Source organism: Anguilla anguilla, chromosome 14 (genome assembly GCF_013347855.1).
Source record: "Anguilla anguilla isolate fAngAng1 chromosome 14, fAngAng1.pri, whole genome shotgun sequence".
In the NCBI taxonomy this organism is placed as follows: Eukaryota; Metazoa; Chordata; class Actinopteri; order Anguilliformes; family Anguillidae; genus Anguilla; species Anguilla anguilla.
Genome location: NC_049214.1, coordinates 7331242 through 7354624, shown reverse-complemented (window position 1 = coordinate 7354624; position 23383 = coordinate 7331242). Strand labels below are relative to the sequence as shown.

Below are 23383 nucleotides of genomic sequence, written 5' to 3'. Positions count from 1 at the left end.
ACTAAGCAGCACATAAAGTACCACTTAATCATTCATTCACTGCAAAATGTACAGACGATAAGATGGCAGCCATTTTGGAACATCTTCAGACTCCTGTATCTGTTAAACTATGCATGATACCAAGTATTCTGTTCTATTAATTTTAATACACAAAGACTGCCTGAAAGACGTTCGGTTAAAAACTGGAAACATAAGCCCATAAAAAAACTCTCAAATCCTGGATGAATTTTGATAGAGAGACCCAGCTGGGTTCAGTTCTGTCTAGACTGACTACCTCGTGCCAACTATATTTTTTGGCAACGCAAGAGTGTATAAGATCAGTTCTCATCCTTACAGAATGCAAGAATGCCTTTGGTGACCTTTCTTATGTTTAAATCACATTACATGCCATTTGAAGAATTCTGCTATGGATAATGTTCATCATTGTGATCCCGTAAGTAAACTAGTTCCAGTGGTTTGAAATCCACATCACATAGTGTAAATGGAATGCATGATGTCATCACATACACACATAAGAATGAAGCACATTAGTCTTCTGCTCAGGAATCCAAAAAAGTGCAACATTTTTTTTGTTAAATAATGGAAATCTTGAGAGTTTCTAGAGGGTATACCTACTGACTCATTTCAGGGATAATTTACTTCAGTCCAAGACAGCCATTTAATAAAGAAACTGCTTAATGCAAAAATAAAAAATAAAAAAAATTACTAGACAAATGAATTCTGTAAATATTGTATTTCAAAAAGCCCAGGTCAAAAATATAAAAATAATAACTAGAATGGATATTTTTATTTCCTACAGTGAGACAGCTCTGTTCCAGAAAGATCATTACTGCCATCTAGTGCCACATACAATGTAAATGCAAGTTCTAACACCAAATCATACTGCAGCTAAACCCAATGTACATGCTCTAGTACCTCAATATTTACCAGAAAACACAGCATTTAGCCATGGAGTTGGTATAACAACCTCCACTCTTCTGGGAAGGCTTTCCACTAGATTTTTGAACATGGCTGTGGGGATTCACTTCCATTCAACCACAAGAGCATGAATGAGGTCAGGTGATAAGGCCTGGCTTGCAGATGGCATCCCAATTCATCTCAAAGGTGTTCGATGGGGTTAAGGTCAGAGCTCTGTGCGGGCCAGTCAAGTTCTTCCACACCAAACTCAGCAAACCATTTCTTTATGGACCTCGCTTTGTGCATGGAGGCACTGTTATGCTGACACAGGAAAAGGCCTTCCCCAAACTGTTGCCACAAAGTTGAAAGCATAAAATTCTCTGGAATGTCACTGTATGCTGTAGCATTCAGATTTACCCTCACTGAAACCAAGGGGCCTAGTCCAAACTATGAAATACATCCCCAGACTATTATTCCTCCTCCACTAAACTTTACAATTGGCACTATGCATTTGGGCAGGTAGTATTCTCCTGGCATTCGCCAAACCCAGATCCATCCTTCAGACCTTCAGACTGCCTCCATCCTTAAGTCAAAGACTTTCCTTTTGGTAGAACCAAGTTAGAATAGGGTCAGAGATATCCACCAAGTGCAGTAGAAAATGGGACACCCCAAGGTAGTGTTATCAGTCCTTTACAATTCTCCATTATGATAAATTACATTTTTCAGGAATACATATACGAGTTAATTTTTCAGATGATGGGGCATTGTGGAAGAGAGGTAAGAAAATTCCTTATGTGGTTAGAATAGTGCAAAAAGGAATTATTGAGGTGGAGAGATGGGGAATCAATTGGGGCTTTAAGAACTTTTCACCAAGAAAAAGACTGGAGCAAATACTGGTCATAAGATGTATGGGGATCAGTTGGGAAGAATGCAGGTCATTTGTTTCTCGGGTATTTACTTAGATTCCAAATTAACATGGAAAAATCATGGGAGTAAAATGGTCGAGAAATGTAAGAAAGTTTTTAATGTGATGAGATGCCCAACAGGAAGGTTGTGGGGAGCAGACAGACTATCTTTAAAGTAAAGTTACATTTTTTATAGTCATCATGATGGAAAGTGCTCAGAGTTCATAGATAAGCAGATGGCTCAAGGTGGAGGGGGGGAGAAACGCAGACGTATTGTTCCACTGAGTTCCATGCCATGCCTCTGGCACGTGAGAAATAGCCAATCGTATGTGTTGTTACCTACTTGTAATTCTTATTTCAAGGGCGTATCAACAAGCCGAGGATCAATTTAAAACTGATTACCAAATTTCTCAAAGATGCTACGGTAGCCTATATTATCTACAGCATTATATTCTTTTTTTTCGCAGGTTTTTTCGGGAGACTTTACTCCGAGCGGCTTTCCGCCATTGCACGTATCAAGCTTAGGAAACAATTTACATAGGCCTAGCTAGCTTTACAAAATACGGCATTATAGCAGTCGTTTAAATTTTACTAGGCTACAATTCATAAAACATGGCTTTTTTAAGTTCACATACCTTGTGTTTGTGCAAAAGCCCGTTTGGAAATCCAGCCAGACGCCCAACTGAGTATTGCAGCCGTGACAGAATTGTGCGGTTTGAAGCGACCTGTCTGTCTGACCTTTGGTGGAGACATTGCGCACCTGTGTTTAACGACAAGAATCGGAATTTTTGCATTTTGTTTTAATGCCACCGCAATATCTGAATACTTTAATCATCTGGTAAAATACTGGGCCTAACGTTAGACTAACAGTAAATTTGAAATGCAATGTCGCAAACTGGTCCATCTGTAACGCCCTCCGCTTTGACCGAAGGTTTGCCTATTTCAAGTTTAACTCTGTTGATACTCTTACTAATACCATGCGTGGTTCTTCTCCTCTTATTGAACTGCGTGATACTGGGATACAAATTATTCCTTTTTGCGAAGAGAAAGAGGGGTAGGCGACGTTTGAGCCCCGAAAGCACGCTTTTACAATCAACGTTATCAACAGAACAGAGAATTACAAGAATCTCGATGCCTTCATTCTCGAACAAAAATGGGAAAAGAAACTTTATATCGGTTTCAGAGCCAATGTTAGCGCACCCCGTGACTTCATCCCTCACCTCTTCCAAAGAGCGGGCGGCCACGGCTCAGAGATTCAGGGTCATGGTGCCAGATGGAACTAGACGAGGAGGATCTGAGTATTTGAAGGCACCAAGCACAATACTAGCCACGATGTCTACAACTGGCTCGACCTCGAGAGCCGACCTGCCCCGTAGGACATGCATGTACGCAAAGAGCGCGCTGGACTGGCGGAGAAGTGCACCTGTCTTACTGCAGTCCAGCGATTCAGAGGCAGATCGTCCTAACAGAGTGCCCCCAAATTCCCCGGAGCTGAGTGCGCCGACTTTAGGGGTGAGTAGACGACAAACATAGTCTCTAGTTAAATTTGTCAATTTATAATTTATCGGTAACATCTAAATGTGTTTTTAAATTTGACGGGTATGACACAGGACACCTCAGGGACCATGCGTCGGAGCAGCACTATGGAGTTGCTGAATGAAATTAAAAACACGAGTGTTAACCATGTTGACTCGAAGCTGGAGTACGAGTATGCCAGCAGTATTCCCCCAGAGAGCCTGTGCTTTATTGCGTCTGCCAACTCCTCCATCGTGGGTCCTGGCTTAGACAGTGACTTCGGAGCCAGCGCAGGTGGGTTCTAGAAAAATTGCCTACTTGCAAAATGGCTGAAAATACACTCTATGGCCTAAAGTATGTGGACACCTGGCATCCAACATCTCATCCAAAATTGTGGGCATCAATATGCACCCTTAGCTGCTATAACAACCTCCACTCTTCTGCAAAAGCTTATATGCTGGATGTTGGAGCATTGCTGCAGGGATTTGCTTCCATTTAGACAGAACAGTGAGGTTGTGCACTGATTGGGCGATTACGCCTGGCTCGCAGCTGGCTTTCCAGTTGATCCCAAAGGTGTTGGATGGGGTTGAGATCAGGGCTCATTGCAAGTCAGTCATGTTCTTCCACACCAATCTAGAAAGAAACATTTCTGTATGGACCTCGCTATATGCCAGAGAGCATTGTCATGCTGAAACAGGAAAGGGGCTTCCCTAAATTGTTTCCATGCAGTTGGAAGCACACAATCGTCTAGAATGTCATTGCATTAAGATTTTTCTTAAGGGGCCTAGCCAAACCATGAAAACAGGCCCAGACAAAAAGAGTATCAAGATACTTTTGGTCATATAGTGTACATTTTCTTTAATAGGTAAGGTGTGAAGGCTTGAGGTTCATCATGCTGACAATAAATGTGCCCGTCTGGGAATTATGTTCACTTCTAGGTGTTTCCCTGCGGATCCTCTCGTCTGACAGTGATGGCCTTTCCAATGCATTCTTAGGGTCAGGCCTTGAGTGGGACTACTATGATCCAAGTTATGTGAGACAGAACCATGTACCCAAACACCTGCATCACATGCCCACCGTCACCACCAAACAATATTGGGTTTGATGTACATTTTTTTTTTTTAAAAAGCTTTTTATTACTTTTCCCTATGCACTTCACATCAGAATGTCACAAATGAAAAAAATGTTATGATTTTCCCACAATATAATTTCAAATGTCACACCACTGTAATATACCTGTCACTGGCTGTTATTAAATTGATTATGAGACTGTCGCCTTAGCCACTTTTCACAGTAATTCTAAAACATTATGTTCATGTTATACATTTTTCCACAGTTAAGAAAAAGTTGCACCAAAGCCCTTCAACTTTTGTTTGTTATTATAAACACCTTTTGTGTGCACAGACCGTTTTTTTTTTTTAGGTATTTTCGGTTTCACACATTTTCTAAGATGACATCTCTACATTTGATTTATGCTCACGATTTTGTTTTTTAAATGAATGTTCTTATAACACGTACTTAGTTGTGGTTTTGATTATTTTTAAATAAAATACTTAATTGTAAACTGTATCCTACAACATGTCTGTGTATAATAAAAAATTTTAGCCAAAAAAAAAACACTGTCAAGTGTTTTTTACTTTAGGATAATTTGACATTTGATTTTTTTTAAATATAACTGCACTGTATTTGTGCATCATCAAGGGACAGCAAATGGAATGAGTCTATGCACTGTAAAAATGATTAACAAATGTGCTGACATTCGATGCATTTCTTTTCTGATAAAGATAAAGAAAAAGCTTACAAGCCAACTAAATCAAAATTCTGTTAATCCTTTACCAATTTCCAGCTATAAAACAAACCAGTTCAAATAAACCATTGATATTACAAATCACAACATTCTTCATAAATTATTTTTATATGTGCATAATATTAATCGAATATGCAAGACCCTAGCTTGTCAAGGTTAATGGCAGACTATTCCACAGTGATGGGAGTGAGGCTGCACTACGTGTGCAATGGCGTGACTGTAATATCTGAATGAAATCGCAAAGTTAAAATAAAAATATATATATATATAGAGGAAAGGAGGTTATGCGGTCTGCTCTCCTTAAAAAAAAGAAAGAATAGCATTTCAGGAAGCCACCAGCATCACACGAGCATTTGACAGGCACCATCACCAGTTAATTTATTGTTTTCCGTTCCATAAGGTTTTATTTTTAACAAACATTTTTCAAACTTCTAATACATTATATGCTACGTTCATAAAAAATGACGCCATTAGCAATTTTCATTTTTCCCTTACAGACTAACATAGTAACCATGACTTACAGCGGCTCAAATTGTAAGGTTGTGAATTATAAAGTTGAGGATAAAGCCCCTCTACAGAGAATGTTCCCCACCCACCCCCTTCCATCTAATAACAGGCTCTGGAATAATGTTTCTCTCAAACCAGATCAAATATGAGCGGCTACATGCTTTCTCTGACATTTGTAGAGGCAGAGAGAGAGATGTTTTTTAAAAATTAACATTAAGAAGTATATAGTCTTAGAAATGTGGAATTTTCATATGTTTGTACAACATGGCCTGGTTGGATGGATTATTTTGGTCCAACGTGTGGTCAAGTTTAACCATAGAGGTCGTCATCATTGTCCTCGTTGAAGACGTTGCCACCGCTGCCCCCTGCTGATCCCTGGCTTGGTCCAGCACCACTCTGGCTACTGGTGGGGAATCTGAGAGGAAGAGGAGACGGCAAGGGTTGAATTGCAAGTTACATTGGCAGGTCTTCTTATATTTCAATCACCATCAATTACCAATCTGAAGGTACTCTTGTTAAAACAAGATAATTCTCAAGTGCTGATCAAAACGTGAGTCTCTTGCAGTGTTCCCCAGACCCTGTGCTGTAATTCCATTGTGTATCACTAGTTTCTGCTTCAACTTGTAGGATAGACTGACCAGTTATTTAAACCAGGCCATCCTTAGCTTTTTTGAATCATTCAGTGGTTTTTTCAGATTCTGTAAAGAACATCTGCCTATTATTGTTTCACTTATAATTCCCTATTTTAATTCTGCCTGAGTGGCCAGTGCTATCAGCCTGATGTCGTCCATCAATTTGGGAGGGTGCACACTGTCTACGTGTCCCCCCCAATCCATGCAGCTAGCCATCGATGTCTCACTCTACAATTCACCAGCTGGCACAGGCACTCAAACTAAGATTTGTTCTGCCACCAGAAGAAGCCTCATTTCCCGAGACAAGGCTATGCCTAGCGCACACCTACTGGCAACAAACAGTCAGTTGCCCTAACTGCTGAGTCATAACCCTTTCAAACTCCATTGCTTAAACACAACAGTAAAACAGAGCGGATTTATGCAAGCTCAAGGCACCCACAAACCTGAAGCTGCCGAACCCTCGGCTCTGTTGCAGTGTCTGTGCGAACATTTCGTATTTGCGGATATCGTTGTCGCTGACAGAGCGGCGGGCAAAGCGCATGGCCTCCTCAAAGTGGTCTTTCCGGATTTCGGGAACAGGATCATCCTCTTCGACCTCCTGCATGGAAGAGAGAGAACGTTAAATTTGTTTGTTCATTCTTTTTTTTTTTCCGTTTCCCCCTTTTATCCCAATTTTAAATCGCCTTATCCTATATCATTGGACCCCTGGCTATGGATTTTGGATAGCAGGCAGGCACGTGCCGACTGAATCCTCCCTAACGGTGGACGACGCCACTGCCAATGTTGCTTCGCTCCGCGGGGCTGCTAGCCACGGCTGGTGCTGGAGTTCTCCAGAATTGCTAATGGAGCTCGTCCATGCACTGGAACTAGAAGGAGAAGAGCGCTGTAACGGATGAGTCAACTAGCAGCCCCACGTTTGTTTATTACTCGCACATACGCAAGGGCAGATGTCCCTGGAAATGAAACTGGCAGGAAAACCTCTAATCGCAATCCCGATATTTGGGCTTTTTCCAAAGTCGTTGAATATTAAAACCAAAGTTTTACCATTGCAGAGGGATTGGTCTGCCTCTCTCGCTCCCGTCTGATCTCGTTCTCGATGCACTCTCTGATGGCCAGCTTGCAGGCGCGCTGGCAGATCTCTGTCAAGTCAGCTCCGGAGAAGCCATTGGTCATCTTAGCCAGGAAATCCACGTCCACATCCTAAATTACACAAATAGGACACATCATTTAGCCTCTTATAAAAGTATCATTGGGGCCACGCACACACAAAGGTATCATATGAACATAAATGTCAACCCATAGACCACTGATCAGGAATACACCACTGAATATTAGTCAGTGTTTATGACCATAGGCTGCTGATGGCAGGAGAGACAAGTTCTTGCCTTAGCGATGGGAGACTTCCTGAGGTTGGCCTTCAGGATGGCGATTCGGGACTTCTCGTCAGGCAGCGGGATGTAGATGAGCTGGTCCAGGCGTCCGGGTCGCAGGATGGCGGGGTCGATGATGTCAGGCCTGTTGGTGGCCCCGATGATGAAGACGTTCTTCTTGCTGGACATGCCGTCCATCTCGGTCAGGATCTGGTTGATGACCCGGTCAGCGGCTCCGCCGCCGTCCCCAACGTTACCGCCGCGAGCCTTGGCGATGGAGTCCAGCTCGTCGAAGAACAGCACGCACGGGGCAGCCTGACGGGCCTGTGGACAGTACAGCAGGGGTCGCAATGTCAACTTCGGTTCTACTGCAGTCATAGGAACATGAAAATAGTGTGCTCTGGGCTATTCTACGCACTGCGCGGAGTTCTCTTTCCTACAAGATCCAGAACCAGATCTTCCAAAAAATGTTTCATTGTCTCCTGCGTGCGTGTGTGTGTGCTGTATGTATCTACACACACAGGAGACAAGCACACATTTTTTGGAAGATCTTGTTCTGGATCTTACGAGGAAGCAGTTTTCTATGCAATGCGCACAACAAGCAGGTGGATCTGGGTGTAGTGTATATATATATATATATATATATATATAGGGGTGTAACGATTGACAAACTTCACGACTCAATTTGAAACAATATGGTGATTTCACGATTCCATGTTTTTGATACAGTGAAAAAGAATGCCTGAGGATGTGCAAATGACACCTTGTTGTTAGCTGTATATGCATTTCTGTATATACATTGCTTCTAGTTTATGATCCAGGCAAGTGAAAGCATTCATTTTAAAAATGTTCTCCAAAACGAAACAATTCCATTTATATTCTGTTCCAAGTAACTTAAGCCAATACATACACCAAAACCATGACCTAAAAACAGTGAACACACTTTATTGTAGGTTTAGTGAACTATTATACCGCAGAGTGACTACCGTACACAGCATACGGGAAGAAAATTCTATTTCTTGGATTACCTTATATAAGAGGATGTGTTACATAATATATCTTGTGTAACAGTATACATTATGTAACAGTAATAGCTACAATTTATCTACACTGTCCCATAATGTATAATTTCAAGATGGTTTCTAATTCCAAACACATACAAAATGACAAACAAAAAAGTAATACACAAAGCTGTTAGCAAAGTCTTTCTTCAGACCGGCTGACAGGGATGACAGGTTTCCAGCATCTAAGCTTTAAAGCATGATAGAAGAGGAGCAACACTTTCTGACTCATACCAAAGACTCTTAGCCTACGGAGCAAATACAGGCGCTGTTATACCTTAGAACAGATGCTCTCTATGTGGACGCTCCATGTCAGTTTGTTATCTATATGTACTCCTAAATACCTATATGAGCTGATCTGTGCAATGCTCTGGTCATGTATGATCACAGGCGAGTGATCACCCGTAGTCTTGGGGTCAAACACCATTTCCTCTGTTTTCTTGGTGTTAAGGATGAGGAAATGCTCATTGCACCACTGTACAAAGCTCTGGATCACTCTCTCCTTTGTTATGTACGGTTTATTGTTTTGGGAACACCTTTGTCTTTTTGGGAATTACAGTGTCAACACAGAATGTGATGTAATCTGTAATAACCTCTGTGGCATCGTCTAGGGTCGGCTCACTAAAAAGCACATCCCAATCAGTGCATAGAAAACACCCCTTGAGTGTTTCAACGCATTGACAGATTTAATGGTGGGCTTGCTGCTCACCATTAAATCAATATTTTTTCAATTGAGGTCAACAGGAAAATTAATCAGGAGAAACAATGCTTGTAGTATCTACTGCATATCTGGCAGCAGCATGGTGGTTTGAGGCTCATTTGATACTTTGGACTCTTGATGACTTAAAGCCATTTAGCCAACAAATGTGTTCCATACTGTATCAGCATAATTTACAGCTAAATCTAGTCCCACCCCCCAATTCCCATAGAGATCCATTCAAATGCAAAGAGTTTTTGTATCGCTTGTAGGACAACCTGAAAATAAGATATCCAGACTCTGATGATGTTGACAGGTCACAGACATCAGGAAGTCATGGCATGCAAATGATATGCAACCAAATACAAAACATGACTCTTTTACTTGACATTATGTTAATTTGTCTACTGTATAAGTGAATTTCCCTGTTTCTAGCTTTTCCCCAAACAGTTCACTGCAGCAAAAGTAAACAAGCAAATGGTGGCACAGGAGATCTCAGGAGTGCATTTGTTTAATTTTCGCTAATTTTCTAACCAATGATTTGTTGTTAAGACCATTAAAAGCTTAATTTTTGGGCTTGGCCCATTTTTTTGCCCAGGAGTGTATGTATGTATGTATGTATATATGTCGACTAATCACCTTGTCAAAAATTTCCCGGACGTTGGCTTCAGACTCTCCGAACCACATGGTGAGCAGCTCTGGGCCTTTGATGGAGATGAAGTTGGCCTGACACTCATTGGCGATGGCCTTCGCCAAGAGTGTTTTACCACAACCAGGCGGTCCGTAGAACAGCACCCCCTTGGAAGGGGTCATTCCAAACTTCAGGAATTTGTCTGGATGCTCCACAGGGTACTAGAAGGGAACAAAATAATGAATTATTTTTTGAAAAAAACAAACGTCAGTCTGTTGATCTGTTCATCTGTTCAACAACTGAACTGAATGCTGCCATGTAGCCAGGGCACGTGTAACTTACCTGTACAAGCTCCTGCAGCTCTCTTTTGACGTCCTCCAGACCACCGATATCCTCCCAGGTGATATTGGGCACTTCCACCACCGTCTCTCGCAGGGCTGAGGGGTTACTCTGGCTCAGGGCCCACTTTAAATCAAGCGCATAACACAGAAGTCAACCAATCGGTTTTTCAACTGTAATTTAAAGCACATCCCGCCAAGTGGCTTTAAACAGCATCTGGGCAGTCAACAGCACGTATTCACAAACCTACACTGGTGAAATCTGGCATGGCACAAATCTAGCAGTGTCATGTTCCAACAGCATCACACTGTGAAGTTCTCACCCTGAAGTCATCCATGGTGACGGCCAGGGAGTTCATGACCTCTGCGTCGATGGTCTCGTCCTCCAGGTCGATCAGGTCCATCTTCTTCCTGATGGCCTGGAGGGCGGCTTCTGAGCACAGAGCAGCCAGGTCTGCTCCCACGTGGCCATGAGTCTCGTTAGCGACCTGCAGTCACACACACGTGCGCACACGCAGAAATGAATAAATCCAGAATGAGGCTCTGTTAAAGAACATAATACAAACGGTCTACTCCCCTGCTCCACATGATATAGGACCTGTTACATGTAACATTCAATTCTACCACTCTCTGGAACAGACTAATGCCACTAATTCACCACAGTGACATTCCGTATGAGGGTCATGTAAATCCTGGTATCGGGAAAACAACTGAGCTTGAGTAATGGAGCTGAAAGGGCCAGTGGAATGGCTTATGTTGAAGTAAGCTCCATGTATATTGCTATGGGAGTAATGAAATGGATTGCCAGACTACATTTTAGAGACAAACCTGCTCAAGATCGACATCGTCAGCCAGTTTCATGTTCTTAGTGTGGATCTGGAGGATTTCCAGTCGCCCTGTTGCATCTGGAATGCCAATGTCCACCTCCCGGTCAAAGCGGCCTTGACACAAAGTCAACACATCGATCAGCAAAGACACGGGTTTACACGAGAACAGACACCCAGCTAAAATATTCATTTCACACTCTGAAATACATTGCCTGTTACAGAATTAAATGAAAGCACAAAAGTCAAAACTTCAGGGGGCGGTATAAAGGGCTTCCCTCGTACAAGATTCAAATTCAGAGATACAGCAAACAACCTCACAAACAGTCCTCCTTCAGATCCTGGCAGATATTTAGGCAGCACACCTGACCAACGTTCCCACAACGACTGAAAAAGCACAAGCTCAGATTTCGACAGTCGTTGAGACTTTTTGGGGACGTTTTTGAGTTGACTGATGGATTTGAGGGAGAACATAACTGCATAATTTACTTCACAGAGGAGAATGAGCATATGAAAATCTAAATGACACTCTTTTTTTAAGCGAACTCCTTGTGGTCACAGGCACATGAAGACAGATCACAGAGTTATCGTTGCAACGACGATGTGAGAGACTGCTCACCGAATCGCCTGAGGGCTGGGTCAATGCTGTTGGGTCTGTTTGTGGCCGCCATGACGATCACATGGGCCCTCTGCTTCAGCCCGTCCATGAGCGTGAGCAGCTGGGAGACAATGCGCCTCTCCACCTCTCCGTGAGTCTGGGGGAAGCAGAGCCACTGCCGTGAGCCCTTCATTCACACTCAACAACAGTCTGAGACAGCGGCTGTTAAAGAGCCAGGGCTCGAACTGAAGAGTCCAAATTCTGTTCAGTCCTAACCCAGCGGGACTCTGTCAAAGTACTCCTGGATTAAAGACACTGAAGCTGAAATCACAGCGAGAGCATTGCGCAAGCATTGCACGCGTGACCCGGGATTTTACATGTGCCTACCCACACTTGACATGCACATGCCCTCACAGGCAGCAGTTCCATGATCAATCCCCGGTAGGCATGCATGCGCGCATGAACGTGTGTGTGTAAACATCGATTCATCCCGGGAGTCGGTGAAAATATATCATTCAACCTTCTGACTGAGGTTTTTATAGAAAATAAGTGTTATTGTCCCATGTGTTATTGTCCCATTGGTTGGGTGGCTGGTGGAGTGGCTGGTGGAATTTGTCTAATGGAATTTGTAGCCTGCATGTTGTCCGTGTATTTAAAGCCATTTAAGCTTACTTGCACAGCAAGAACGACAGACTTGGTAGTATAAGTTCAGTTACACCACTGAACAAAATTGATATACGGACACCCTGTAAATAAAGCATTAGGGGCATTTAAACAATATTCAAGCCTGTGCAATTTCCACTTCTTGATTGTTTTTTTCCTTCACCCTTGGATTTTACAGTGTGTGCTTACGGTCTTTTCCTTTTCAGATCGATGTAAAAAAATAAATAAAAAGTCTGCTCATTCACCCAGGGTGAATTGGCCTTCGGCTGACTTAGTTCAGAATACATCCAGTTCCACAAGCGGTCAAACGTGAGCCGTTTAACCCACTTCTGAAAACAACGTCAATTAATTGAACTTCACTGATATATATGTGCACGGCCCAGTTTCTCATATAAACACCTGACAATCTTCTAGATGGTTATGAAGGTGTGTCAGCTTTACCTTTTCTCTTTTTGGTGCAATGGCATCAAGCTCATCAATAAAGATAATGGCTGGAGCATTCTTTTCAGCTTCTTCAAAGGCTTTTCTCAGATTGCTTTCTGACTCTCCAGCAAGTTTACTCATAATTTCAGGGCCTGAAAAGCAAATTAATAAGAATTAAACAAAAGCCTAAGGCTCACTTTCACCAAATGAAGACCACAATACTTTAAATGCTCTTAATTACAACCATTTAACGGGAGTGGTCTCCAAATGTATTCATACCCACAATCCATTAACAAAGACTAAAAGGAAATACAAGCACACCATCAACTGTTTTTCTTAAATGGTTGCTCGAACAACGGTTTAACTTGTGAATGTCTTTTCAAAAAAGATGTATAATATTCACAATGCCAATGTTGCGTACACCTACAGACTTCCCCTTGACGACTGTACACTTCCAAGCCTTCAACTAAATATTTCTGGTGCAATTTAGCAATGACATGGATAAATGTGGAGGCTGTTGTAATGAAGCTCTGTTTGCATACACTCTCTTACCATTGATGAGGAAGAAAAACGCTCCCGTTTCATTTGCAACAGCACGAGCAATCAACGTCTTTCCTGTTCCAGGAGGTCCATACAGCAGGATGCCACGTGGGGGCTGGGCACAGAAATTGACAACGAAAATGTAACCGTTAAACACAAAATATTTCGGATTTTTCTCATTTATATTACAATGATTTAATTGAATGTTTTTGGCTTATTTATTAGCATTAATTTTGAACAACTTCAAAAATGACAGAGCTTCTCTCACCTTCACACCAATGGCTTTGAACAGAGCCGGGTGTCTCAGGGGTAGCTCCACCATCTCTTTGATTTGGGCCAGCTGCTTCCTAACTCCTCCAATATCATCATAGCCAACCTCATTCAGTGACTCCTCTTCATCCTGGAAACAGCAAAGTGTGTTAGTGACAGCATCTTCTTTTTTGTACTTTAGTTCAGTTTTGCTTTCATTACAATGCAAAGACACCTCAGCAAAGCCACTTAAAAAGAGGTGCCTTTTATCAGAGGAGCAGTTAAGAGCAGCTTCAAGTGAAATTTATATCTGGGTCTTGTTGGTAAGCACAGAAAGCTAAAGAAAAAGCACAAAATACTGAAGGACACCATTTCTTCAACTCTTGTATGATTACACTACGTTTTGTAGCTCTCGCTAATTCTATTCTGCAAGTCTCCTCCACCTATTTAACAAAATACATTTACCTTTCAATAACATTGTTTTCAGTAATTCTGAGACCACAGTACTTTGAATTTGTAATGAACTAAAAATTGTAATGAGTTTCAATAAAAACATGACTCGTTTAGCCGGTAAAATTTGAACACAACCAGTACATAAAAAAATAAATGGAGCCTCAGGACAGTAAACTTGAAGAGCAAGCAACAATTTTAGGATTCAACTTTTTAAATTAAAGAAAAGTACAACTCCGAATTTATAAGCACTATCGTTTTCCCATTTAACGTCAGTGAGATTACTATGGTGATATTCAAATTCCACTTCATTTGTGTCTTGCTGGCAACAACTGAATCGTCGTCAATCAGCATTCTAGTGTTACTGGACCTGAATTTATTTTACATCTGTACATTTTAGGAAATAAAGTTTGTAAGGTAATGAGCAACATCAATCACAAAATCAAATTCTACTATGCCTCCCTAGTTGAGCTGAGTAGTAGTAGTTGAGTTAATGGCCATATTGAGGAAAAGCTGAATCCAAGCTAGTGTAATCACGTCTGCAGCTCTGACCTACCTCACGTTTTATGGGCTCTCCCTCACAGTGGATAACTGTGTCTGGAGCCACTATACAGTAGGGGTTGGGGTCCGTCTCCACCACTTTGAATTCAACAGCTCGCATCCCTCCTCTGACCAGGAAAATATCTCCTGCAAAGACAGAAGCAATGGGACTTTCATCTTCAAAAACATGATCTCTCAGAACCACTGAAATAAATCACGACCATTTCACAATTAATTTTGAACTTCCCCCAACCTTTTGGCAGTAAAATAAAACAGGATATGATCTCATTACATTTCAAGATGAAAATTAATCTGGAGGAGGTGAACATTTGAAAAATAAACTGACTGAATTCCATTGTGGGGGACAACCGTACCAGAAAACTAAAAAATGATCACTTGTACTATCCTGAGAAAATAAATGGGTTCACGGTACACATGGTTGTTGCTCACATTTACCTTTCCTTATAGGCCTGTAGGCTTCCAGGAAATATGGCTTGAGATAAACCTCAAACAGGTTCCCTGTGATGCCCTCCACTGTGTCATCAATGGGAAGAACATGAATGCGCTTCCCATACTTCACATCCGGACATGGCTGAATGCTATACAAAAACAAAATGTCACCATCGTCACTTTTTTTTTATTGAAGTTTAAAATATACTTTCACTAGTAACCTACATTCATAAGATAAAGCACTTGGTGTTTTTGTCAGTTCACATGAGGATATAGATTCAAAGATTTGTCCAGCTTCTTTAATTGGTGATATAGGCGGTTTGTGCTAACAGCAACCTTACTCTAACTAAAACTTAACAACCATTCAGAGCCTCCTTTTTCAGGTAGGCTGTAAGTACACGCTCACGACAGCTACAAAGAGCATACCCTTTGGAAAGAAGTAAATACCACTCATTTCAGATATTAAGTAGGAAATGGCTGTGCAGATCAAAGGAATAAGGAAACTACACTATTTATTTTCATTGAAGAGGAGTATAAAAATGTAAATATTTCAGTTTACTGGCATCATAGTCAAACAATAAAGCACTGGCATCTAAGTGCGCATGCGATGCTGAGAGCGAAATACTGCCGTACTACCACTACACAGCTCACCTGATGACGTCTCCCAGGCGCACCCGCAGGTTGTTGCGGACGACCCTGTTCATGCGCACTTTCTCGTCGGAGCAGGTGTCGTCGGAGAGCACGATGCACACCGTCTCCCTCCTCTTCTTCCCCTTCATCAGCACCGTGTCTCCTCTGAAGAGCTGCAGCTCGTCCATCTTGGCCTGCCGAGCGGAGCAGAGAGGGGAAAAGGACGAGGGCGATCCCTTTAAAAACCAACGCGGGTCGAATTCAACGGGGCGCATGCGTCGCCAAATGGATGCCCGTGCTGAAATCAGCTCACAGCCGTGCGCATGAGCGGAATGCTGCCCCTTTATCTGCTACTGTGGCCAAAGCTTCAGAACAGAATACGACGAGGCAGAAATTATCAAAGGGAGAACTATACATACAAGGATTGCTCATACGTTTTAAATGGTATGTCAGCATTCCATTATCTTATAATGTAAATGAATAAAGTTTGCTCTGCCTAACCGCAATGTAAAAATCAGATGTGAAAACAGTGCTGGACATTAAAATGTATCTCTACGGTGACGTATTGGTAGCAGTAGGATATTTGTATCATTAAGTAGGACTGGGACACAAAAGTATGAGTAAATTCTTAATGATACCCAGCCATATAAATAAACTGGTATGATGTTATTGTAGAAAACCAAAAATCAAGTATAAAAATGAAGTCAAAAACATACCTGAGAAAGAGAGACCACACTATTATCTTCATTTATGGATTCATCCACAATCAACCTGTTGGGTCTATTCTTTTGTTTTAAAATTGCAGTAGACAGGTCATCATTTTTCTGTCTGTGAAAAAAAATGACATTCATTCTTCTTTACAATTGTCATTTATGAGAAGCTCTTACCCTTTATTATTCTAAATCCAATCAAATAAATTATATGATTCAGCATTTGTAATATAATCTTGCATTATTACACGCTTAAGCAAATGCAATTTCTCTGTTCAGTAATTTAATTATTTAGACAGCATATATTGCCACACACGAAGCAGCCCGCAAGTTTTTGACAGTGACAATATTTGTTGTTTTGGCACTGTACTCCAGCATATTGGTGCAGACTGTCAGCTTTAATTTAAGGGTGTATCCATATTCAGTCATCCATAAGGGAATTAAAGCCCCTTTCATACATAGTCCATCTTCAGTTCCTGTTTGATTCAGGGAATTTTTGCCTTCAGTCTTGTCTTCAGAAAGTGAAATCCATGTTCAGTTTGATTCAGGTCGGGTGACTGACTGGCCAGTCAAAAACATTCCACTTTTGGGCCCTGAAAAGCTCCTTGGTTGCTTTAGCAGTGTGTTTGGGGTCATTGTACTGCTGCAAAGTGAATCTCCATCCAATGAGGTTTGAGGAATTCAGCTGGATCTAGTTCAGGTTCAGGTTACTTTATTTGTACCCGTAGGTAGATTGGGTCTGCAGTAGATTCATCCATCTTGACACAATTTGAAAACAACACAGACAGTAGACAAACATAATACAATAAATAAAATAAATAAAAGTACTCAAGATTCCAATCATTACTAAAACCACTAAAACTAAAGATAAAATAAATAAATAGATAAAACCTTGCTTCTATATCATCTGTGCAATGTTGCTACGACTTGGTCATCTGAGTGACGGCTGCTGGAACATAGCTATTTTTATACCACTTTGTTCTGCACTTTGGGACTATAAACCTTCATCCAGGAGGAAGAAGCTGAAATTCACTGTGCAAGAGGTGGGAGTCGTCATCTGAGCAATGTTTCTGTACACGTCAGAATTCATCCTGCTGCTATAAGAAGTCACATCATCAATAAAAACAAGTGCGTCAGTTCCAGAGGCAGTCATACATGGCCAGGCCATAACAATACCTCCATCATGTTTCACAGTTGAGGTGTTATGCTTTGGATCATGAGCAGTTACGTTCCTCCTCCTCACTTTTCTCTTTCCATCACTTTGGGGCAGGTTAATATTCCAAAATACTCTGTTCCAGAATGCCAGTTTCCAGTTTTTCATAATATACTTTTTAGCACTCTCCTCTGGCTGTTCTGTCCTTGAGGCTTACCAGTGATTTGAATCTTGCAGTGACCCCTTCATGTTATGTGGGCTCACTTCAGGTTACCTGGATGTGATCAACTTTTCATTTCAGTCTTTGACACATGTATGCCGACATGCTGGAGAGTGTTCCTGATCGGTTCCTCAGTTGAAAAAGGGTTTTTCTTCACAACTGAAAGTATTCTTGGGTCATCAACTACAGTGGTCTTCCATGGTTTGTCAGGTTATTGCTAGCGCTGAGCTCACCAGTGCGATCCGGCTCCTTAATGTACCAAACAGTTGACTTTTGACACCCAATGTTTTGGCTATGTCACTCATTGATTGATTATGCTTTTTCCACCCCATGAGGGCTTGCATCACTGATACTGTCACTTCTGTGGTCCGCACATTGTGAGACAACAACTGGCTACAAATGCAAATGCAGCACCTCAAATGAACTCTAGACCTTTTGTTAGCTTTCATGTGCATAAGCTGTTTCTCTGCCAAAGCAAACAGCTGGCCAAGAAACAGCTGAGTGGCCAATTGTCCAGTTATTTTCAATACCCCAAAACGGGGGGACTACGAATATAAATGGCTTCAATTCCTACATGGGTCACCCAATATAGATAGATAGATAGATAGATAGATAGATAGATAGGCTAGATCCAAATACCCGCAAATTACAGCTGACAGTCTGCATTTTATAAGTATATTCATTGTTTCATTCCAAATCTGATGTACTGTAGTACAGAGCTACAACAACAATTGTGTCACAGTCCAAATACTTAGACTGCACTGTACATAGCCTAGTTCAAATGCATATTGGTGTAGGCTCATCGTATCAGGGCTCTACAGTGCTCCCATTTTAGGAGCATATGCTCCTTAAAATTGATATGTTCTATCTGAAAAAATAATTTAGTAGCACATCTAAGTGGGATACATTAGTGTGCTCCTAATTTTTTAAACTTAGGAACAAATGTTCTCCTCTAGGAAAATGTTAGCATAGAGTCCTGCATATAAATATTCAACATGGGAAACAAAAAACCCTATTATGTTATATTTTAAGAGACACTACTGAGGTCAGGGCTCTGTGAAGGCCAGTCCAGTTCTTCCACATCAAACTCGACAAACCATTTTTTTATGGACCTTGCTTTGTGCACAGGGGCATTGTCATTCTGAAACAGGAAAGGCCTTCCCCAAACTGTTTCCACAAAGGTGGAAGCACACAATTGTCTAGAACATCATTGTATGCTGGAGCATTATGATTTCCCTTCACTGTAAGGGGCCAAGCGCAATCCATGAAAAACAGGCCTAGACCATTATTCCTCATCTACCAAACTTTACAGTTGGCACTATGCATTCGGCAAACCCAGATTCGTCCGTCAGACTGCCCGATAGTGAAGCGTGATTCATAACTCCAGAGAATGTGTTTCCACTGCTCCAGAATCCAATGGCGGTGTGCTTTACAGCACTCCAGCTAACGCATGGCATCATGCATGGTGATCTTAGGCTTGTATGCAGCTGCTCAGCCAAGGAAACCCATTTCATGAAGCTCCAGACAAACAGTTCTTGTGCTGGCGTTGCTTCCAGAGGCAGTCAGGAATTCGGTAGTGAGCGCTGCAACACTCAGACAACTATTACGTGCTACACACTTCAGCACTTGGTGGTCCTGTTCTGTGCCCTTCTGTTCTGAAGCCTACTGCTTCATGGCTGAGCTGTTGTTGCTCCTAGACGTTTCCACGTCACAATAAAATCACTTTGATTTGACCAGGGCAGCTCTAGCAGGGTAGAAATTTGACAAACTGGATTGTTGAAAAGGTGGCATCCTATGACAGTGCCACGTTGAAAGTATCAGAGCTCTTCAGTGCAACCCATTCTACTGCCACTGTTTGTCTATGAAAATTTAATGGCTGTATGTTTTGTTTTATGCACCTGTTAGAAATAGGTGTGGCTGAAATAGCCGAACCAACTAATTAGAAGGGGTGTCCACATACTTTTGGCCAGGTAGTGTAACTAGCAAGCAAGTAAGCTACATTAACTGACGAACAAAATGCTAAATAATGAGTTTGTGAGCCAACCGTGGCTCTTTAGATCAAACGATAGCAAGCAAATAATTAGCCAGATGGCTAGTCGCTTGCCTATCCGACTAGCGTCAAGTTACTAACTTAGCTAGCAAGCGCTTGTCACTAAGTGTCTGTATGTAACATAATAAGTAACGTTCAGACAAGAACTCAACATTGAACTAATGTTAGCCATATAATGTTAGACTATAATTAACCTTAGCGTCACCGCTTTGTAACAAACTAGCTATACATCTACACACTTGCAAGTTCGTGAGTGCAGGCCTGATGTGATGACACAGCAAGAAACCGCAAGAGATCCTTAGTCTAAACCGTAACACTCACAATCTGGACACTTCTGTAATTTAACATGAATTAGCTCGACTATATACAAGGAACCTGTTATGCGAACGTTGGCTAACAATTAAATTTCGAATTATCTAGCTAGGTATTCTCTCAATCGTGTCATTGTAGCTGTCGTTTTTGGTTAATCTAACCTTAACAGACTGGGGTAAAAGAAATTCCATTTTGATTAGGATTATGTGGCATCGTGGCGAGCAAGTAATGGAACGCACGTTAGCCAGCTAGTCAAATTAGCTAGCTAGATCTACATATAAAATAACATTGACTTTCATTAGGAGCTGGCTATGGTTAGATCAATAGTTAGCAAGCTAAAATTGATACACTGAGCAGGTAGCGTTAGCTAGCTAACGCAGCACTGTCTTTCTTATTAGCCTGTGCCGGTAAAGTTAGGCCAGTGCCTGCTCGTTGAAAAGAATGACTCGCTGGAATAAGTTAACGTTAGCTAGTCTAACCACATGCCGTTAGTTAGCGAGGCAGTAACATTGCAACTTATGTTTAAGTACACACTAGCTAGCTAGCAACAAAATCATTTGAAACAGCAGCACAACAAATAGCTACATTTTGTGTGCCCACTGTTTTGAATCTTGATATCAATTTGGCTTAAGCTAGCTAGCTACTAACGATCTGGGGTAGCTAGGTAGCACGCTTGCTTCGCTTCTGGCTCGCTTCTCTACAGTGCTCATATAGCTAAATGGTTAGTTAGCAGCTATTTAACAAGCTACTTTGAACTTAAGGTTAGGTAGACTAGTTAACACTAGCTCCCTTGCTCGTAAGTGATGCGTGTTTTTACAGTGAAGGACTCGGGTGCAAATGATGATAGTTAGAACAGCTAGCTCTCTACCACCTTGAACATTTGGCCCCGTGACGTTGGGATAAAAACGTCAAGACTGTTTCTGTTCCTCCCTGTTTGCTGAGGTAAAATCTCATCGGCGACGAATCATTACTAAATAATTTTCTAAAACTTAGGGGGAAAATACTGTCATGTTTTATCAAGGTTAATAGATATACTTACTCTCCACCTGAAGCCATGTTGGTCCTCCTGATCTCTGAAAAGTGATTTTTTTTTTCTTTCACAACGCTCTATCCGCAGCTATATTCCTGTAAAACTGAATCCAAGGCCGCTCACTCATCTCAGAGCTGCGGAGAAACTACCCATACCAGAGGATAGAACTAACCAATCAGAAAAAACGTTATTGCTTCACTTCATTTAGTATCTATGTGGTCATTGGTCATGTTACACAAGAGCTATCCAATCGGATAATAAATACAAACTGCGGAAACATGTTCCTCCAAGCAACGTAGATGCTGTCTGATGAAAAACACATCTTCAACGTACAATCATATGAAGTTACTCACAGATCTCCTACAAAGTACTGTGTCAAAGTCATTAATTCAAATCTAGGCCTGCCATTGAAAGTATTGATATTAAAATTGTGCCACGTTACATGATTTGTATGGTATAAAAACAAGCAGAAACTATTTTTTCCTGACAGAATAATTGTTTTTGTACAATTAACGACCAGAGATTTTTGCTTAACGATGGTGCAAATAGAACAATTAACCAGAGTTTTGCTTGACAGTGATAAAAATACACAAACATAAAAGTAACTGATATATAGGCCTACAGATCATTGTGGTTTATTCCTTATACACTACATGACCAAAAGTATACACCCCTTAGCCTGGGGCTGTTTTTCAAGGTTTTGTCTAGGCCTCTTAACAATTTCGTGCTTCCCCAATAGTTTGGGGAGTCCCCTTTCCTGTGTCTGAATGAAAATGGCCCCGGGCACACAGCGAAGTCCATATAGAAATAGTTTTGTCCAGGACAGTGTGGAAGAACTTGACTGGCCTGCACAGAGCCCTGACCTCAGCTCCATCCAACACCTTTGGGGTCCATTGGAAAACCAACTGCAAGCCAGGCCTAATGGCCCAATCAGTGCCTGACCTCGCTAATGCACTTCTGGTTGAATGGAAGCAAATCCCTGCAGCAATGCTCCAACATCTGGTATAAAGCTTTCCCGCAAGAGTGGGTGTTGTTATAGCAGCAAAGGGTAGACCAACTCCACATTAATGGCAATACTTTTGGATGAGATATTGGATGTCAGTTATCCACACTGTGGTCCATGTTACAATACACACACACACACACACACACGTATATATATATATATATATATATATATATATATATATATATATACATAGCCCAAAATTATTCATACTCGTGCCATATTTTGAGTTATACTGAATTTTTATTTAACAAATAGGTTTCTTCTGGCTGGAAATGACATAAGAAGGTGACAAAAGACGGTAAAACATTGTGTGGGGCAACATAGCTCAGGAGGTAAGAGCGGTTGTATTACATTACATTACATTACAGGCATTTAGCAGACGCTCTTATCCAGAGCGACTTACACAACTTTTTTTTTTTACATACATAGGTTGTGTGGCAGTTGGAGGGTTGACGGTTTTATCCCCGCCCTGGGTGTGTCGAAGTGTCCCTGAGCAAGACACCTAACCCCTAACTGCTCTGTTGAATGAGAGGCGTCAATTGTAAAGCGCTTTGGATAAAAGTGCTATATAAATGCAGTCCATTTTACCATTTTTTTGTGTTAGAGATATTAATGAAAAATATTACCTATTTTTATGTTTTTTTTTTTTTACATTTTGACAAAACATTCCATGTCCAAAATTATTCATACCCTTTCTCAGTAATCAATGGCAATGCCTTTATTTGCCATCACAGCAGTCAAACGGTTCTTATAATTGCCAACAAGCTTTTTGCACGTCTCTACTGGGATTTTGGACCACTCCTCTTTTGCGAAGATCTCCAGGTCCTTGAGGTTGGAAGGCTTCCTTGCCATCACTCTGGTCTTTAGTTCCCTCCACAGATTCTCAATGGGAATCAGGTCTGGCTGGGCCACTCCAAAACGTTGATGTTGTTTTCTGTTAACCATTTCTTGACCTCTTTGTATGTTTCGGATCATTGTCTTGTTGGAAGGTCCAGTGCTGCCCAAGGCCAAGTTTTTCTGCAGACTGCCTGATGTTTTCCTCCAGAATCTTAATGTAATAATCTTTTCTCATGATGCCGTTTACTTTGACAAGGTTGCCTGGCCCATTGGCTGAAAAACACCCCCAAAGCATTACATTCCCACCACCATGCTTGACCATGGGGAGGGTGTTC

The 23383-nt window shown here is 41.5% G+C and overlaps 2 protein-coding genes across 2 annotated transcripts; one reads left to right on the top strand and one right to left on the bottom strand.

The window, feature by feature from the left end:
* Positions 1-2067: 2067 nt before the first annotated feature.
* hwa (huluwa) lies at positions 2068-4436 on the top strand. The gene is made up of 3 exons (XM_035391586.1): positions 2068-3314; positions 3413-3611; positions 4256-4436. The coding sequence occupies exons 1-3, from the start codon at positions 2688-2690 to the stop codon at positions 4420-4422; spliced, it is 993 nt and encodes a 330-aa protein (XP_035247477.1). The 5' UTR covers positions 2068-2687; the 3' UTR covers positions 4423-4436.
* A 1038-nt stretch (positions 4437-5474) lies between these two features.
* On the bottom strand, positions 5475-21367 carry LOC118213001 (transitional endoplasmic reticulum ATPase-like). Its single transcript, XM_035391585.1, has 17 exons — positions 21212-21367; positions 16444-16555; positions 15749-15921; positions 15104-15246; positions 14664-14794; positions 13677-13808; positions 13421-13523; positions 12887-13020; positions 11804-11939; positions 11189-11301; positions 10684-10848; positions 10365-10487; positions 10031-10243; positions 7649-7957; positions 7308-7463; positions 6707-6861; positions 5475-6046 (listed from the first exon to the last, which is right to left on the bottom strand). The coding sequence occupies exons 1-17, from the start codon at positions 21226-21228 to the stop codon at positions 5941-5943; spliced, it is 2421 nt and encodes an 806-aa protein (XP_035247476.1). The 5' UTR covers positions 21229-21367; the 3' UTR covers positions 5475-5940.
* Positions 21368-23383: the final 2016 nt, after the last annotated feature.

Excerpts from the sequence above, each read along its gene's own strand:
- hwa (XM_035391586.1), top strand. The coding sequence starts at position 2,688 with ATGTCGCAAACTGGTCCATCTGTAACGCCCTCCGCTTTGACCGAAGGT. Across the intron at positions 3,315-3,412 it reads TGAGTGCGCCGACTTTAGGG|GACACCTCAGGGACCATGCG; the intron begins GTGAGTAGACGA and ends GGTATGACACAG. Across the intron at positions 3,612-4,255 it reads TGACTTCGGAGCCAGCGCAG|GTGTTTCCCTGCGGATCCTC; the intron begins GTGGGTTCTAGA and ends GTTCACTTCTAG.
- LOC118213001 (XM_035391585.1), bottom strand. Across the intron at positions 14,795-15,103 it reads CTACAGGCCTATAAGGAAAG|GAGATATTTTCCTGGTCAGA; the intron begins GTAAATGTGAGC and ends CTGTCTTTGCAG. Across the intron at positions 7,464-7,648 it reads GGAAGTCTCCCATCGCTAAG|GATGTGGACGTGGATTTCCT; the intron begins GCAAGAACTTGT and ends TGTGTAATTTAG.